The sequence below is a fragment of the Pelmatolapia mariae genome, linkage group LG6 (assembly GCF_036321145.2).
Source record: "Pelmatolapia mariae isolate MD_Pm_ZW linkage group LG6, Pm_UMD_F_2, whole genome shotgun sequence".
Classification (NCBI taxonomy): domain Eukaryota; kingdom Metazoa; phylum Chordata; class Actinopteri; order Cichliformes; family Cichlidae; genus Pelmatolapia; species Pelmatolapia mariae.
This window is the reverse complement of record NC_086232.1, coordinates 8,339,430-8,358,151: the sequence shown is the minus strand read 5'-3', so window position 1 is coordinate 8,358,151 and position 18,722 is coordinate 8,339,430. Positions and strand designations below refer to the sequence as shown.

The 18,722-nt window shown below is 42.7% G+C and overlaps 1 protein-coding gene across 1 annotated transcript in view; it reads right to left on the bottom strand.

The window, feature by feature from the left end:
* The window catches only part of LOC134628431 (B-cell receptor CD22-like), a 29,832-nt gene extending 13,834 nt beyond the window's left edge, over nt 1-15,998 (bottom strand). Inside the window, exons 1-2 of the mRNA XM_063475106.1 lie at nt 15,821-15,998; nt 15,504-15,728 (exon numbers count right to left, since the gene is read on the bottom strand). Of these exons, the coding sequence (XP_063331176.1) occupies nt 15,504-15,624 (121 nt within the window). The 5' untranslated portion in view covers nt 15,625-15,728; nt 15,821-15,998. The remainder of the gene's footprint in view (nt 1-15,503; nt 15,729-15,820) is intronic.
* Between the last annotated feature and the right edge of the window lie 2,724 nt (nt 15,999-18,722).

Below are 18,722 nucleotides of genomic sequence, written 5' to 3'. Positions count from 1 at the left end.
TGCTCCTTTTTAAGCGCAGGCCCGCCTCCTCTAAGCGCTGCAGCACTCCATCCAGTGTTTGAAGATGTTCTTTGTCATTCTTTCCCGTCAGAATGTTGTCATCCAGATACACTGCGACATTGGTCAGACCTTGCAGCACACTCTCCATGGTGCGCTGAAAAATGGCAGGACTTGAACTCACCCCAAATGGCAACCTGGTGTATGTAAACAAACCCCTGTGTGTGTTCACTGTGACATACTTTCTAGATTCGTCATTAAGTACAACCTGTTGATATGCGTGACTCATATCTAGCTTGGTGTATTTTTCTCCTCCCGCCAGCCCTGCTATCATGTCCTCCATTCTTGGAATGGGGTATTGTTCTACAGGTGACACCTTGTTAACAGTCAGTTTGTAGTCACCACAAATTCTTCACTCTGAGAATTTCACTGGTTGGATGATCTTCTCCTCCAACAGTCTCTCCAGTTCCTGCTCCACTTTCTTTTTCATAGCAAACGGAACTGATCGGGGCTTATAGAAGCACGGTTTGGCATCACTGACTACATGTATCTTTGCTGCAAACCCCTTCAGCATTCCCAACTCGTCCTTAAACACTGTTTCATGTCTGGCCAGTATCATCTGTAAGGCATCATCTCTGCCTTCTATCTTATGTACAGGTTGCCAGTCTAATTGAAGGGCCTTAATCCATCCCCGACCCATCAAACTAGTTCCAGCCCCTTCAACCACCACCACATCCAGTATTTTTTTTACTGTCTCTGAATTCCACCTGCACTTTGGCTGCTCCCCGCACGGGTACCTTGTGGCCTCCATACGTTCTCAGTTTGATTCCACACTTGCTTACTTTGGGTGCCTTACTGCCTTCAAAACGCTTTTGAAATGACTCCTTTGACATGATAGTGTAGCCACAGCCTGTGTCTACTTCAAATGTCACATTCTGTCCATTTACTTTTAGCTTCTGTCTGATGGGTTCCTCCCTTGGGATGCTAATCTCCTCATACACATTATACATAGTCACGCTACTTGTCATTATGTGGTGCATTTCAGCTCCTTCCTCCTCACTCTCCACATTCTCCTCTTCTAAGAAATGGGCTTGTTTACCTTGTCTGCCAGGCCCTCCTTTTTGTTCCATTTTCATTCGGCAGACCCTTTTTATGTGTCCCACCTTTCCGCAGTTGTGGCATTTTTCTGAAACAAATCTGCAGTCCTTGGCCACATGATTCAGACCTCCAAATCTGTAGCACTTCCTGACAACCTGTTGTGACGTCGAGCCACCGTCCTCCATCTTGTTCACCGCTCCTAATCCTTTAGTGAATCGCGACTGTTCCGTCATGCCCTTCAAGTCCACAATGTCTCTGTTAGCAGCCTCCATTGCTTGAGCAAACTTCAGCGCCTTTTCAAATGTTAGTGAATCCTCTGCTAACAATCTGCGCTGTATCCTGTCGTCGCTTATTCCGCATACTAAACGATCCCGCAGCATCACTGTCAGGGAATCTCTAAAGTTACAGTCCTGTGCGAGCTTCCTCAGCTCCGCTACATAATCGCCCACACTTTCCTCCGGCCTTCTATTCCGTGTGTTAAACTTCCACCGCTGCACAGTTTCACTCGGCGTGAAAATGGTTGTTCAACAATCCCACCAACTCAGCATAAGAACGATCCCCCGGCTTGACCGGACTGAGTAGGTTCCTAATCAGGGCGTAAGTCTGTGCGCCCACGCAACTCAACAGTACCGCTCGCTTCTTCTCCTGTTCCTTAATATCATTCTCCACAAAGAAGTAATCCAAAATCTCACAATATTCCTCCCAGGATTGCAGCTCGCTGTCGAACGGCGCCACCGAGCCCACTGTGGTAGCCATTATTCCTCACCGAGGGTTACGCTCCGCTTCCAACAGATGCCAGCGCTGTACCACTTGCCAACCTCACGTTATAAGTCACTTATCACGGCGTAACTTCACAGCAACACTTGGCTTTTACCCTCGTCGCCATATATGATATCCCAGGACTAAGGAACCACAGAGACCCTGTTTACCTCAGAGTTACTTCTTTATTCCGAGAACCGGGCATGCGCCACACACACTGAAACACTCTTCAACAACTGTTGCCCCCTGGTGGTCAAATCCCTGTCACAACATAACACCGGGTATGCTGCTAATTCCAACCACGTTGCCGAGTGGAGGCCGCATGGTCACAAACCAAGCCTGCCCCTCAGCTTGCCCTCACACTTAGCCCAAAGGATTTGTGAGTAGACCTGAGCACGTGTGTTTTGTTTTCTGCTTGTTTAACAAGTGAAGTGGCCATTTGTGTTTTCTGGCCCAACGAATCCGAGCAACGATCAGGCCTGCAACGGTTTCAGTAAATGAGCTCACAAAGGTTACAAAGTTGAACTGAACTTATAGGGGAGTATTTTGGATAAATGTGTTTTCTAAAACATTGACTGTGAGTTGTGAAGAAAAACCATCCAATTGAATTGTAAGGAAACACTTCAGAACTTGGAATATTGTATTTTTTTTATTTAAATCATACTTTATTTTGACTAAATTTCACATTTTGAATTTAAAGTTTTGTGTTGTGTCATAATTATTATTTACAGAGTTTATAAGTGATAATGTTTACTAAAAAGGTAAAAAGAGGTTTAACATGTTAGATAAATTCATTATTCTTAGCGAAGACTAAACAGAACTCATATTATTTTCTCTAAGTGGAGGCACCGCCAATATTAAGACTTCTAAGTAGAAAGGTTAAAACTGGTTAATTATTGTTTCTCCTGTTTACTAGTAAAATTAAGTAACGTACCCAGGGCCCCGCTCATAGTACTATCACCACCTTAACCGAGAGTTAATCCTGAGCTACTTGAGTTGGGTGCTACACATTTGGAGGCACCGCTGGGATTGCTTTGTTGTTTTATGTCAATTTTAAGTTATAAGTAAATCTGCTGTAACCTTAAAAGTAACTAAGAGTAACAATGGTTTTAAAAAAGTAACTTCAATTAATTTCTTTTCCTCCCCCTACGTAAAGTAACTTGTTAAAACTATGGCCACTAAAAGCAATGTTTCACAACCAAATCTTGCAAATTGGTGCAGCGGTGAAGGGCTTGATCAGGCACATGCCATTCTAGTTCTTGGAGTGCCTGAAGCGGAGGAGATATCCACAGTAGAAGAAACACTCGAACAAGTAAAAACCTTGGGCAAGGTAAGAGTAAGAGGCAAAATGTTTGATGCCAATAATCAAACCCTGACCATGTTATGTGAATGCCGTGAAGAAGTCGATCCTACCAAAGTTCCGCCAGAGGTGATCTCCCTTAAAGAAGGCCATAAATGGAAAATAGTTGTTGCAGAACAAGAAACAATCTCCAATCTATTCACAGAGAAGTTGAACAGATTTCTACGCGATGAAGGGAAAACATTGGAGGATGCTAAAAGACTATGTGATCCTAGCACCTCATGGAACCGCAACCCTGAGTCAATCATCCGGGCGGTAGGTGATGTTTTGCAGTCCAAGCCAAATGAAAGCAATTTATACCGGCGTTTTAGAATCGTCTCTGGAGTCCACCCTACTCCACCTGGTGAAGACAATTTGGACAGCTGGTTAGAACAAGTAAAGTTCATGACTGATGAGTATGAATGCTCAGATAAGGAGAAACGCAGAAGGATTATTGAGAGTCTTAAAGGGCCAGCGCTGGAGATCATTCAAGCAGTGCGCATGTCTAATCCCATGGCAAACCATATTGATTACATACAGGCACTGGAAAGTACCTTTGGAACCTCAGAATCTGGTGAGGAATTGTATCTCACATTCAGAGCTATGCATCAAAGACAAGGTGAGTGCTTGCCTAACTTCTTACTGAGACTAGAAAGATTACTGAACAAAGTAGTGCAAAAAGGAGGCCTACAAGTGGATGAAGCCAACAAAGCAAGACTAGAGCAACTCATTAAAGGTGCCACTGAATCAGACTTCATGCTGCTTCAGCTAGGTCTAAGAGATAAGCGAAGTGATCCTCCAACATTTTTAAGCCTACTGAAAGAAATTCGAGAAGAAGAGGAGCGTGAAGCCGCAAGACAAAAACTCAAAAAACCAGCACAGAGACAGTACGTGCATGCAGTGCAAGTAGCAAGTGAAACAGACTCCAAAGACTGTCAGCAACATGATTTTCAGTCCAAAATTCAAGAGCTAAAAGAAAAGCTGGAAAAGCTCAACAAGCAGTCTCATTCTACAGAGTCAAGCCACAAAAAGATGTCCAGAGAAAAGAAAAAAGAGAAATCAGACACAAGCAACGAAGTGCAACAGTTAAGTAAGTAAGTAAGTAAAGTAAAATTTTATTTATATAGCACATTTCTAGATAGAGATCACAAAGTGCTTTACAAGATATAACAGATTAAAAAGACATAATACAAACAAAGTTAGCAAAAAGCAATTTTAAAAAGATGTGTTTTTAACTGTTTTTTAAAAGTAATCAATGAATCAGCAGATCGTAAGTCCAGAGGAAGGGAATTCCACAGTCTGGCGGCCACAGTAGCAAAAGCTCTATCACCCCTAGTTTTCAGTCTCGTATTCTGGATGACAAGTAGGCCCTGACTACTCGACCTCAGAGACCTACTAGGGGCATAGGGCTGTAAGAGTTCAATAATATATGGTGGTGCCTGTTGTTGAAGAGCCTTAAAAGTTAGAACCAGAATCTTAAAATGGACTCTAAATTCGACGGGAAGCCAATGTAACTGCATAAGCAACGGTGTTATATGTGAATATTTAGAAGCTTTCGTCAAAAGTCTTGCTGCAGCATTCTGAACGATCTGCAGACGCTCCAAAGAACCTTTGTTTAGACAAGTAAACAGGGAATTGCAATAGTCCAATCGTGAAGAGATAAAAGCATGAATAACAATCTCCAGTTCGGTATAGGATATTATAGAGCTCAATTTAGAAATATTTCTTAGATGATAAAAGCAAGACCGAACAAGAGATTTAACATGACTATCTAACGTAAGAGCAGGATTAAGGATAATCCCTAAGTTCCTGACAGATGGTTTTACAAACGTTGAAAGAGGACCAAGAGCATTCATTATACTGGGTATATGTCTATCTGGGGCACATAAGAGAACTTCGGTTTTATTTTCGTTTAGTTGGAGGAAGTTTTCCGCCAACCAGCCTTTAATGGCTTCCAGGCACACATTTAAGAGCTGCAGCTTAGAAGCCTCTTCAGGTTTAAAAGATATATAGAGTTGGATATCGTCCGCATAACAATGGTAACAAATATCCTCAAAAGGGCTCAAAATGTGCTGGAGAGGGAGTAAGTAAACTAGGAACAGTAGTGGCCCTAGCACAGAGCCTTGTGGCACACCGAAAGACAGGGACGCAGGAGATGATCTATACTTAGAAACTGCTACAGAAGAAAATCGTTCAGAGAGATACGAGGAGAACCATTTCAATGCAGTCCCAGAGACACCGACCCAGTATTTCAGCCTGTTAAGTAAAATATAGTGGTCAACAGTATCAAAGGCCGACGTAAGATCCAACATTAAGAGAACAGAACATTTACCTGCATCACTTTGTAACAAAATGTCATTAGAAACTCTAAGAAGGGCTGTTTCAGTGGAAAGCCTGATTGAAATTTGTCGAAAATACTGTATTTATCCAAAACTGCTGTAAGCTGCTTAGCCACAATCTTCTCTAGAATCTTCGCAATTAACGGAATTTTTGAGATCGGTCTATAATTGCTAGTAAGAGATGGGTCCAGCATAGGCTTTTTTAACAAGGGGTGAATAACAGCATTTTTAAAATAGGCAGGTACTATGCCCGAAGCCAAGGAGGTATTAATTATAGTAAGAATACAGGAACCAGTAGAGTAAAAGACATTTTTGAATAATGATGCAGGTAAGAAATCAAGTGAGCAAGAGGATAGTTTTGTTGCACTAACTATTTTTCCCAGCTCTGGTAGTGAAATAGGTGAGAAATCTTCTAAGACAACAGGCCGAGCTGGCGTGGGAACTGACAGCGCAGACGCTGAAAAAGACAAGTTTTTTCTTATGTTGCTAATTTTTTCTAAAAAGAAAGCAAGAAAAGTTTCACAATCTTCAACAGAAGAAATAATAGCGGCAGGTGGAGCAGGAGTAATAATGTTAGTAATAGTATCAAATAAAACTTTAGGATTACCTCTGCTCTTAGCAACCAACTGAGAAAAATAAGCAGCCCTCGCAACTCTAATAGCATTGTTAAAGGAGACTAAAAGATCCTTTAAATAATGAAGATGAACATTTAAGTGGATTTTCCTCCATAACCGCTCAGCTTTACGACAGTTACGTTTTATAAGACGAATGTTGTCATTTAACCAGGGTACAGACTTGGAAACAAGCACAGGTCTCATTTTAAGCGGACAGATTTCATCTAAGATCGAAAGACAATGACAGTTGAATAGATCCATATGTAGGGGCACATGCATGTAGATGGTCGTAGCTGCCATATAGTGCCTCAAGTGGCCTGTCTGGGTAAGGCAGGAGAAAAATAAAAGAGAAGTCAGAGAAGCCGTGCGCGCGCTCGGGTGTGTACATGTGGAGCCGAGGAGAGGAGAAGTAGCCGTCTCCCGCGTGTTGCCACGGCCAGCCACATTAAGAAAGCCTCACGGTTCGACTGAGCCCAAAAGGGGTATCCGTGAGGTCAGTGAAGCAGAAGTCGCGACTGCAGCAAGCTTAGACGGAGTTTCGCTCCGTGTGCAAAGCCTGGCTTGTGTAGCCGCGAGCCGCAACTGGTGTTGCTGCAGGCCACCGTCGAGGTAGATAGCGTGGGGACAGGGAGTTGGAGCGAGAGCTAACTCCAGCTGCGCTTTTCGTTAAGACCTCCACCGTTTCCAGTTGGATTAGGCTGGGTTTGGCCGTTAAGTGAACGTTCGGAGCGAGGGAGTATAGTTAGCCGTCTCGCTGGGAGCTGACGAGCCGATGGGAGGACTTTAGCCACGACACTTAATGTTGCCCGTTGCTAGCCTGAGGTTGGATGCATTTTACGGACCCGACGTCGAGGACAAAGTGGATCATCAAGGAATAGGTTACCCTGCCATCTAGACGACGTCCTGGTTGTTCATCCTCCTGGTTACGCTGTATGTGAAAGTGTCGCCTTTTCGGAGCCCAGTGCTTTTCCCACGCACTGTCGCCGAGAGACAAAGGTACGGTTTCTATTTTCCTTGCTTTTGTGAACCTGAGACTGGATTGCTCACTCCGGCTGCTGTAACTTTGGTCAGCTTAACGGACTGGGACCCTGCAGTCAGCTCCTGTTCACTACAGTTACACCTTCAAAAAAAGACTGTATACGGTTGCATAGTCAAAGGACATTTTGTTGGGACTGACTCGTAGGAACTGGGACTATTACCCTGTGAACATTGTAAATTGTGTTATGTTTGTGATACAGTGTTAATCATTCTAGAGAAGAGAATTTCTTTGTTTAATTTCATTATTTTGTTTGTTTTGTGATTTTTGGATCCCCGTCTGTGGCTAGTGTAAACCAAGGGTTTTACAACAGTGGGGTCACAATTGCCTGTTTCATTCGTTGAACCTGATGTCTTTTTATTTCTTTTGTATTTTTGTTTCTTGCCATCCATGATTTTCAGGGCCCATCGTAACTGATGGATGGTAAAGTTCAAAGGGCCATCTGAGCAAATTAAAGTTTAACATTGCTTAGAAGAGACCGTTTCATGTTTTTGTCTAACCAAGTTGCCTTGGAGTAGGGGCACCCTAGCTGTCTGGTTGGGGTACAGAAAATCAGAGGGAAGGTAGACTAGGCTGTGTTTATGTCTGATAGTATAGTATACTCCAGGCAGGCATCGTTTCTCAAGATTGAATCCTGGAGCCCCTCTTCTGTGCCAGCAGCCGCCAGACAGGTGACAACATTCCTACAGTAGTATGTATCGGGGTCAATTGTACTAGGGGGGTCAAGGACACAGATCCCAGCACCCCTCGGTCGTTCAGGGCAACTTGTACACTCCTACACCCCTACATAGCAGGGGGGCTGGTAGCCCCTTACACATAGAAGAATCAACATCGTTTTGTGGGGATAATGTTAAGTTAAATGCATCAGAGAACTTCTGTGCAGTGGAGGAATTTAAAGTGCGGGAAATAAATGTCCGATGAACAGGAGACATAGGCTCATAAAAGGACATATTAAAAAAGACACAATAATGGTCAGAAATAAAAATGTCCTTAGAACAAATATAATCAATATTTAGACCCAGAGAAAAAACAAGGTCCAATGTATGGCCTTTGTTATGTGTAGGGCCCGATACATGTTGGATGAAATGAAAAGAGTCCATGATACTAGTAAAACCCCTAGCAAAGAGGTCGGACTCATCATCAACATGTATATTAAAATCTCCCACAAGAAGCAGTTTAGACAATCTCATAGTAGAGGACAGAAAATCACTAAACTCGGCTAAAAACGAACTGTTTGGGCCAGGAGGGCGATAAACCAACGCACAGTAGAAAGGATCCTTCTTTCCGATTTTGATGAGCTGTAGTTCAAAAGACAGAAAGTGTCCAATTTTCACTAAACGGCAATTAAAACGGCTCCGGAATGCCACCGCAAGGCCTCCTCCACGACCAGATCCTCGTGGCTGGCTAATGACAGAGAAGCCATTTGGGCACATTTCAATAGTAGACGAATAATCCGACCCCCGTTGCCAAGTCTCAGTCAAGAACAGGAAGTCCAGATTTTTAGAAACAATAAAATCGTTAAGCACAAACGATTTATTCGTCAAAGAACGGGATCAGAGCCTTCACGTTCATATATTCCACTCACCGAGGGGATGAAAAACCAGTCGGCAGGAGAGTCTGGATAAACCCTTCTGAGATAACACGACCTCAGAGAGCCAGGCCCCCTGTATCCTAGTAGGGCCTTGGTAGACAGAATCCTCTCCATGTAGCTGTCATGTGCGTAGGCGACAGAAAAAGCTCGACATCGCTTTCCAATCAGCCCCCGCCGCCAGAGAAGCCTAAACTTCACCTGGATGCCCGATCTCTTTCCTCTTTTTCTCCGTCGTCTACGGGGAACGCTGAAAACGCTGGTCGAAGATCCAGTCACAGGCAGAGGGTGGAAGGTACCAAAAGAGTGCGGAGAAAAATGTGGAGAATGGAAAGTCCCACGAAAGGAAAAAGAAAAAACATCTTTGGCCGTCATTGACGACCGGATGGATAGCAGCGTCGGACGATCGTAGACCAAGGCAGCCAATACATGATTAAAACAGTTAAAAAACAGCAGAGTAAAAAGAAAAAACATGACAATAGAGCGAGACCAGCTACACCCGGCAGCGGCGAAGCCAAACACAGGCGCCATCATGCCGGAAGAAAAGTTAAGAAAAGAAGTCAAAGAGCTGAAAACACAGTTAAGTGTAATGTCAGTAAAGCCACAACATTATGCGAAAGAGAGAGGCCAGTATTCTAAGTTCAAAGCAGACTTCAGTCCAAAATCATCTACCTTTAAGCCAAAGAGTAGTAAAGAGTCAGATAATTTCTGCTACAGATGTGGAGAAAATGGCCATTTTGCAACCAAATGTACAGCTCCGGAGAATGCTCAAAAGGTGATCAAAAAGCTTATTCAGCAAGTGCATGGAAGCCCACATGGACAAAGTCAAAGTACAGACACTCAAGATCAGTGTGTTGCTCGAGTTAATACTACCAATGTTCCAACTCAAAGTGTCAACATACCGGAAGGGCTTATCGGTCCGTCATCCATAGCTCCTATCAAGATCAATAACATCTCATGCCATGGTCTTATGGATTCAGGGTCAACAGTGACCATTATCTTTGAGGATTGGTATAGAGCCAACATACCAACAGTCCCTATACAGCCCATTTCCAGTCTAGCCATCTGGGGCCTATCAGCTGAGTCCTATCCTTACCATGGGTATGTAGTAGTAGAGATAGAGTTCCCTGAGGATGTAGCAGGTGTCAAGGGTACTCTATATGTCCTCGCTCTCATCTGTCCTGAGCCCCCACAAGGTCATGAAACCCCTGTAGTGGTTGGTACCAACGCTTTTCTGTTCAGTCGCCTATTTCAGCTGTGCAGAGATAGCGGTAGTGAGAACAAAGTCAGCTCCATGAGGATACAGGCAGTTTATGACCAAATCCAAACTCAGTCCTTAAGGTCCCATGCAGCCGACGATCCCATAGGGCAAGTGAAATGGCAAGGTCCAGGGCCACTTACCATTGCTCCCGGGAAAAAATGTTATGCCACGTGTAAAGTAGAGCAGAAAAGAACTAAACCCCAAGATGTTATTTTGGTTGAAGCACCTGCCATGCCCCAACTCCCATCCGGCGTGTTGGTCCAGCCAGGTGTTCTCCGTGAAAGTGACATGGATGAGAACAGTTTCATCGTTCTATTAGTCGGAGAAACCTACCTCTATCCAAGTCAGCACAGTCATTGCCGAGATGCATGCAGTAGACGTAGTCACCGACCCTAAAGTTTTAGAGTCTGAAGCTAGTACCGTAGCTCCCGAACTCTTTGATTTTGGTGACTCTCCTGCTCCTACAGGAGAAGACTACAGCAAAAGCTAGCTCAGAGACATAATGTTTTCTCTCTAGATGAATGGGATGTGGGGTTAGCTAAAGATGTAGAACATAACATCCACCTTAGCAACTCTACCCCCTCCAGAGAGCATTCACGTCGTTTAGCTCCGGCTGATATTGACGATGTACGACAACACCTACAGCAGCTGTTAGCTGCAGGCATTATCAAAGAGTCTCGTAGCCCATTCGCATCACCTATTGTTGTAGTGCGCAAAAAGAATGGCTCCATCAGAATCTGCATTGACTACAGAACTTTGAACAGTCGTACCATTTCCAACCAGTATACCATCCCTCGTATTGACGACGCCTTAGATTGTCTTACAGGCAGCAAATGGTTCTCAGTCCTCGATCTTAGGAGTGGGTACTACCAAATTGCCATGTCCGAGCAAGATAAGGAAAAGACTGCATTTATCTGCCCCCTAGGGTTCTACCAATTTGAACGAATGCCACAAGGCATCACAGGAGCCCCAGCCACTTTTCAGCGGCTCATGGAGAAGGCCATGGGTGATATGCACCTTCTCCAAGTCCTAGTGTACCTTGACGACATAATCGTCTTTGGTAGAACACTCGAAGAGCATGAGCAACGTCTCCTTAAAGTCTTAGATCGCCTTGAGGAGTTTGGTCTGAAAGTGTCGCTTGACAAATGTCAGTTCTGTCAGTCCCAAGTCAAATATGTTGGTCATATTGTCTCAAAAGATGGTATAGCCACCGATCCAGAAAAAGTCGAGGTTGTCAGGAACTGGCCTGAGCCAACAGATCTGAAATCCCTTCGCTCATTCCTTGGTTTCTGTGGGTATTATCGCAGATTTATTGCAAATTATTCAAGCATAGTCCGCCCATTAACTGAGCTTACCAAAGGTTATCCACCTACTCAGAAAAACAAGCGAGCTCAAACCAAAGACCCAACCAAAACCTACCTCAAACCTTCTGAGCCGTTCAAAGAGCAATGGGACCAGCACTGTCAAGACCATTCAGAAAAATCATTGAATGTCTGACCAATGCCCCTGTTTTGGCATTCGCAGACTCCACCAAACCTTATGTCCTACATGTGGACGCTAGCCTGAACGGTTTAGGTGCCGTGCTCAATCAAGAGTATCCTGAGGGCCTTAAGCCTGTTGCTTTTGCTAGCCGAAAGATCAGTGACTCAGAACGAAACTATCCGGTTCATCAACTTGAGTTCTTAACACTAAAGTGGGCGGTCGTGGATAAATTTCATGACTATCTTTATGGAGCTAAGTTCACGGTTAGAACCGACAACAATCCCCTAACCTACGTGTTGACCACTGCAAAGCTAAATGCTGTTGGACATCGTTGGCTTGCAGCTTTAGCCATGTACGATTTCAACATCCAATATCGTCCTGGTCGCAGATCTATTGTCCCGACAACACACCAATGACACTGACTGGACAGATGTTCCACAATCTGCCATAAAAGCCATCTGTAAAAAGGAATCTATCTATGAAGCTACTAAGTCCCCTGTCAGGCTAGTAGACCAACTTGGAGTTCCTACATCGGTGATTCCAGAAGCTTACGTTCTTCCAGTAAACCTAAAAGCAACTTTGGAAGATCAATTGACTCCTACAGACTTACAAGTCGCTCAAGATCTGGACCCCGTCATTGGACCAGTCAAACAAGCCATCCAAACTGGAAAGCAACTTGTCACATCCAAAAATCAACCACCTGATATGTCTTTGTTAATTCGTGAGAGTGGGAAACTTGAACTGAGAGACAAAATACTATATCGACAGAGAAAACTGGCCAATGGCATAGTTCACAAACAACTGGTTTTACCAGACCGATACAGAACAAGTGTAATGAGATCACTACATGATGAATGTGGACATCTAGGAGTCGAGAAGACAACAGAACTCCTCAAAGACCGTTTCTATTGGCCACGCATGAATGCTGATGTACACCAGTACATCAAAACGTGTGGACGTTGTGTCTCTCGCAAAACTCTCCCACAACGGTCGTCTCCACTCAGTCAAATCACTAGCAACGGTCCTTTAGATCTAGTCTGTATTGACTTTCTCCAGATTGAACCAGATAACAAAGGAGTTGCTAATGTATTAGTAGTGACCGATCATTACACAAGGTACGCCCAAGCATTCCCTACAAAAGACCAAAAGTCAGTCACAGTTGCAAAAGTATTATGGGAGAAATACTTTGTGCATTACGGATTACCTGCCCGGATACACTCAGATCAAGGTCGAGACTTTGAAAGCCGCCTTATCAAAGAGCTCTTGTCTATGCTAGGTATCCGAAAATCACGTACTTCACCATATCATCCGCAAGGAGATGCTCTGCCGGAACGTTTCAACAGAACCTTGCTATCAATGCTTGGAACTCTTGAAAATGTACAGAAACAAAACTGGAGTCAGCACATCAGCCAGTTAGTACATGCCTATAACTGCTCTAAAAATGAGTCTACTGGATATTCTCCATACTATTTGATGTTTGGACGTAATGCCAGATTACCCATTGACATTTGCTTTGGTGCTGTTCTTGAAGATGACGCAGAGATGACTCACCTGCAGTACGTCGACAAAATGAGGAAAGAACTCAAACAAGCATACCATCTAGCTACTGAGAATGCAACAAAGAACTATTTGAGAAACAAGTCACGTTATGACCAAAGAGTAAGAGACCAACCTTTACAAGAAGGAGACAGAGTCCTGATAAGAAACGTTGGCCTTACCGGTAAACACAAACTGCAAGACTGATGGAAGTCAATACCTTACATTGTCGTCACACAGCTGCCGAACCTACCTGTGTACAAGGTAAAACCGGTACAAGGATCTGGAGGTGTCAAAACTCTACACAGAGACCATCTGCTACCAATCGGTTATCTTGTCAGAATCGCAGATAACTCAGTTTCACCTGAAAGAGTAAGAACACCAGTTACCAGAAGATGACATGCCAGCAGACGTCAGATACGGGACCAAGAAGATCGATTATCTGATGTCTTGCCAGACTCAGAATCTGAGAATGAGTATGTCTACAAGTACCCCACCATTACCAGTGACCATATTCAGAGACATGAATTCAGGCCAGACAGACCTAACACAGAACCTCTTCCCTCTGATAATTCCCCCTCATCTGAGAGTGAACCGGAATTGGAGGAAGGACCTTCTGAAAGTTATCATGAAGAGGAATGCCAGCCATCAAATGTGGAAGGAGATACCAGTGATACGGCTGCAGACACCGAGGTGGAGTTGAGGACTCCCACAAGACCTAAAACTTGAAAGTCAATGCGAGAGGTGAAACCAGTAATCCGTTTGACCTATGACAAACCTGGAACGCAGTCTGAGGAACCTGTGACTATTGTACACCAAGGCATGCTTATACAGTTGAACCACAGTAGCACCAGAGATAAAAACCATCATGTAAAACACTCTAAACACCCAAGGCACTACTCTGAGCCTAAAAAGTCTAAAATCCTGCGTTAGATGAGGACATCTAAATGTTTTAGACAGGGAGGGTGTAACCTGGTCTCAAATATCTATTTTAGACCCTACAGGTTAAAAGGATATAAATATTGTCATGTAAAGACTTTACTGTAAATATTTCATATATGTGTTTAAAAACAAAAAAAAAGAGTTCAAATGCATTAAAAACATGGTTAAAATCACAATAAATAGAAATCAATCATAATTTAAGTGTTCATGGAGTTATAAGTTACAAGAAAACCAAAGGTTTGTTATCTAATGTGAAACAAGGAAAACTTTGTATTTGCTGCAAGTTCTTTTACAAGTTCATTTTAGGTTGTCAATCTTGTATTTTCTTTTATCCCATTGGTTGATGTAAACCTATTGTCCAACCAGACGTAAGGAAGGCGGGATCTAAGTGAGGTGAGTCTACGTTCCTGTTATGGACTGTTTTACCCTGTGATGATGGACCGAGAGGAATTCTCTGGACCCTTCTGCTGTGGATAAGATTTCCGTGGGTTCGACCCACTGTACTTAGCAGCCCGGGTATGCCGCTAATTCCAACCACGTTGCTGAGTGGAGGCCGCATGGTCACAAACCAAGCCTGCCCCTCAGCTTGCCCTCACACTTAGCCCAAAGGATTTGTGAGTAGACCTGAGCACGTGCGTTTTGTTTTCTGCTTGTTTAACAAGTGAAGTGGCCATTTGTGTTTTCTGGCCCAACGAATCTGAGCAACGATCAGGCCTGCAACGGTTTCAGTAAATGAGCTCACAAAGGTTACAAAGTTGAACTGAACTTATAGGGGAGTATTTTGGATAAATGTGTTTTCTAAAACACTGACTGTGAGTTGTGAAGAAAAACCATCCAATGGAATTGTAAGGAAACACTTCAGAACTTGGAATATTGTATTTTTTTTTATTTAAATCATACTTTATTTTGACTAAATTTCACATTTTGAATTTGAAGTTTTGTGTTGTGTCATAATTATTATTTACAGAGTTTATAAGTGATAATGTTTACTAAAAAGGTAAAAAGAGGTTTAACATGTTAGATAAATTCATTATTCTTAGTGAAGACTAAACAGAACTCATATTATTTTCACTAAGTGGAGGCACTGCCAATATTAAGACTTCTAAGTAGAAAGGTTAAAACTGGTTAATTATTGTTTCTCCTGTTTACTAGTAAAATTAAGTAACGTACCCAGGGCCCCGCTCATAGTACTATCACCACCTTAACCGAGAGTTAATCCTGAGCTACTTGAGTTGGGTGCTACATGTGTTTGAGAAAATGTGATTGTGAGGAGACACAAACTTATGGCCACACTCGAGGTAAGATATATTTCTGTGTGGAGAAATCTGGATTATTGATGGTTTGAATCCTGTGAACATTCCTGGATATCTCAGAGCCAATCATCAATAAAACTTCCTCTTTTTAAAACAGCAGCACTTTGAATCAACAAGAAGCCCAGAGTTACATGGAGTTAACATGCAGGATCACATGTTCAGGCTCCACATGTTAGTAAAGCCTGTTGAATAAACTCACACACTGATGGAGAGGGAAACTCCTCGTGTCCTTTTAGAGCACAGGAAATGTTGTCTTCAGGAAATAACAAATACAGAAGAGTAGAAGATGTTTCTCTCAGAGTGACCAGCCCATTCTTCATCCACACATAGGAAGGACGATCAGGCAGACAGCTGCTGTGACATTTCAGCTGTACCTGGGTACCATCCTGTTGGTGCTGTGATGTGATCACCTGCACCTGGAGATCTGCACACATGAGGAAACAACACAAATTCAGTTTATGTTCTTAAAATATGTGCAAACTGTATCTGGAAGCAAATAATGAATTCAAATAAAACCTGTGACAGTCAAAGTGACTCCAGCTGAACCAGTATAGCTCCCTCCTTGTTGGTTTGTTATGAATCTGAACTTGTACACAGCTGAGTCGCTCTGTCTCAGCTCTGTGATTCTCAGAGTGCAGTCCTTCTGATTAAAACGATACTCCACTCGTCCTGTGTAGTCTGAGTCTGATTTCAGATCCACAGGTTCACCATCAGTTATTTTAGTAAACCACAATTTCTTTTGAACTTTAGTAGTTTGATAAGTTTTATAAGTTTGATCATATATCCAGGATGGGTATGTGTATCTGCATTTTATTTCCACTGTTGATCCTTTCACAGCACAGATCTGAGTAGAAGTGTAAGTCACTCCCCAGCCATCCTGACTCTGTACCACTGTAACACAGAGCACATCAGAAACCACAATCACTGTTAAAACCTTCAGTTAACAATGAGTTCAAAGACAAAGAGACATCAAACTGAGCAATGACAAGATCACTGATTTATATTCATAGAAATAAATAGTTATGGTGTAATTTTTTATTATTTATTATTTCTAGATGTTTCAGCTTCTCTTCCTTCCTGCTCACCTGTTCACATTCACCTCATTAGTTCCTCTGTATAAACACGACATTCAGTCTTTGCCTGTTTATTTATTTGCAATAACTTTCTGTCTCATTATCTGTTCTAACAAGTTTTCCTGTTTGTTTGTGTCTTTTTGTTTTCTGAACTTTTAGTGAACTGTTTGCCATCTTCCTGTCTCTCCATCACACACTTATGTTTGTTTGAAGTGTGAAATTTTGGTCCACATATTTTGTCATCCTTGTTTTGTTTATCTCCTTATCTTTGAAGATGATAACAATGAGAAGAAGATCACATACTCACTTTTTTAGGTTGTTTTTAAACATATATATCACTGAAACAACAAACACAAAACAATATGGCAAATGGCACAAGCATAACAGTGAAGCACTCCTGTCTTGTCTGTGGATCTTTATGTCCAGTACTGCCTCGATTATTTTCTTGATGAGGCTGAACTCCTTGTGCTGAAAGCTTGTCTCCCAAAAACACAATTTCTTGCACTGCAAACCAACATTTGCTCTTGTTGAGCTTAAGTCCTGCTCAAACACCCTGATCAGTCTCTCCTCTTTTGTTCTTGCACTTACAGCCCCAGATAATTATGGCATTCACATAAATTCAGACACCTTAGAGTCCTTCTATTATATGTTCCATTGGTAGTCTCAGGAAACAGTATCTGCCAAATGGTTTATTGAAGGTACAGTGTTTGGTGCTGCTTTCATTCAGCTGCTTTCATTCAGCTTTAACCTTGTGAAGTATCTGGTGCCATTTCACTGGTTATTTCTTCATGCTTAAGTATTTGGTAAGATTGTGGCTGTATGTGTTTCCCTGTCTGATTTGAAACTGCTCCCACAGTAGCACAGTCACTGACTGCATTAGCGCCCATTTCACTAAATGTCTTAACATGCTGCTGTGACAACTCACATGCTTGATCTTTGTAGCTCCTTCAACATCAGTTCAGCCTCAAACTTTTCAATAACTCTGTCAAACTTCTCATTATCGCCCAGCTCGTCATAAACAAATGTGTTTTACAATATGATAGCTTGAAGTCCAGCAATTGTAATCACACTGGCTTGGTTTCAAATACTACAGCTGGACTCATTGCTTGAAGGCACGCCAACTGCTGTTGAAGTTTTCTGTTAACTTCAAACTGTCTAGCAGCTTGATAGAATCCACATCGTGTCCACAATGTGCCTCTGTTTAGACTTTTATTCCTGGCACCGTGTTGTGTTTATCTCCTTTTCTTTGAAGAGTGATTTTTTCAATCTCTGCTACATGCTGTTATTCATACTTGTTGGCTGGAAGGATAAAACAGTGCCACACAGCCGAATCTAATTCTTGTACATGTTGTTATTTTTTCCCTACCTCTCTCTACCTCTTTCCACATTTTCGCTCACACCTTTAGTCTCTAAACAAGTAGGTAGCCACTTTTTTTGTGTGGCGTGGAATTACAACAATTTTGCTACTATAACAGATCTGATCATCACATTTCCTATTGGTGTACCCACAGAGGACAGAAAGGGCTACTAAAAATATTCATAACATAGACTGTGGTGGCTGGGTGTAGTTTATGTGAGCCACAAACCACACCCACAGACCACAGGAGGGGAGGGGGAGGGGTGGAGTAGAGAGTTCAGGGGCAGTGCCAGAGGAGTCTGAGTCACTGGGACCAGGAGTGTTTGTGTGATGAGGAGCAGAGCTGACAGAAGGTGGCTGTAACACAGTGACTGTGAACTGACAAGTAAATGCTTGTCACTGAGACAGCCTGTGGTTATCACCGAAAGAATAGAGACTCATGTTACACATATTACATGTTAGCACTCTTGCCTCACAACAAGAAGGTCCTGTCAGGGCCTTTTTGTGTCGAGTTTGCATGTTTACACTGGCTGCCTGTCCGTCAGAGGATAGACTTTAAAGTTCTGATGCTGGTCTATAAAGCTCTGAATGGTTTAGGACCAAAATACATCAGTGACCTCCTGACCCAGTATGAACCTTCCAGATCCCTCAGCTCATCTGGATGCATTTTTTTTATCAGTTCCCAGAGTCAGAACCAGACATGGAGAAGCTGCATTCAGCTTTTATGCTCCATATATCTGGAACAAACTCCCAGAAAGCCTCAGATCAGCTGAAACACTCAGTTTATTTATATCCAGGTTGAAGACTCACCTGTTCTCAGCTGCATTTGAATAAAACACCAAATCCACACTTTTAAGCTTAAATTTCAAAACTTAAATTTTAACTACTGATTTTATCTACTGTTCCTTTCTTTTTTCCCATTTTAAATCATGCTTTTTATTTGTTTTTGTTTTTTAATGTCTCTGTAAAGCACTTTGAATCACCTTGC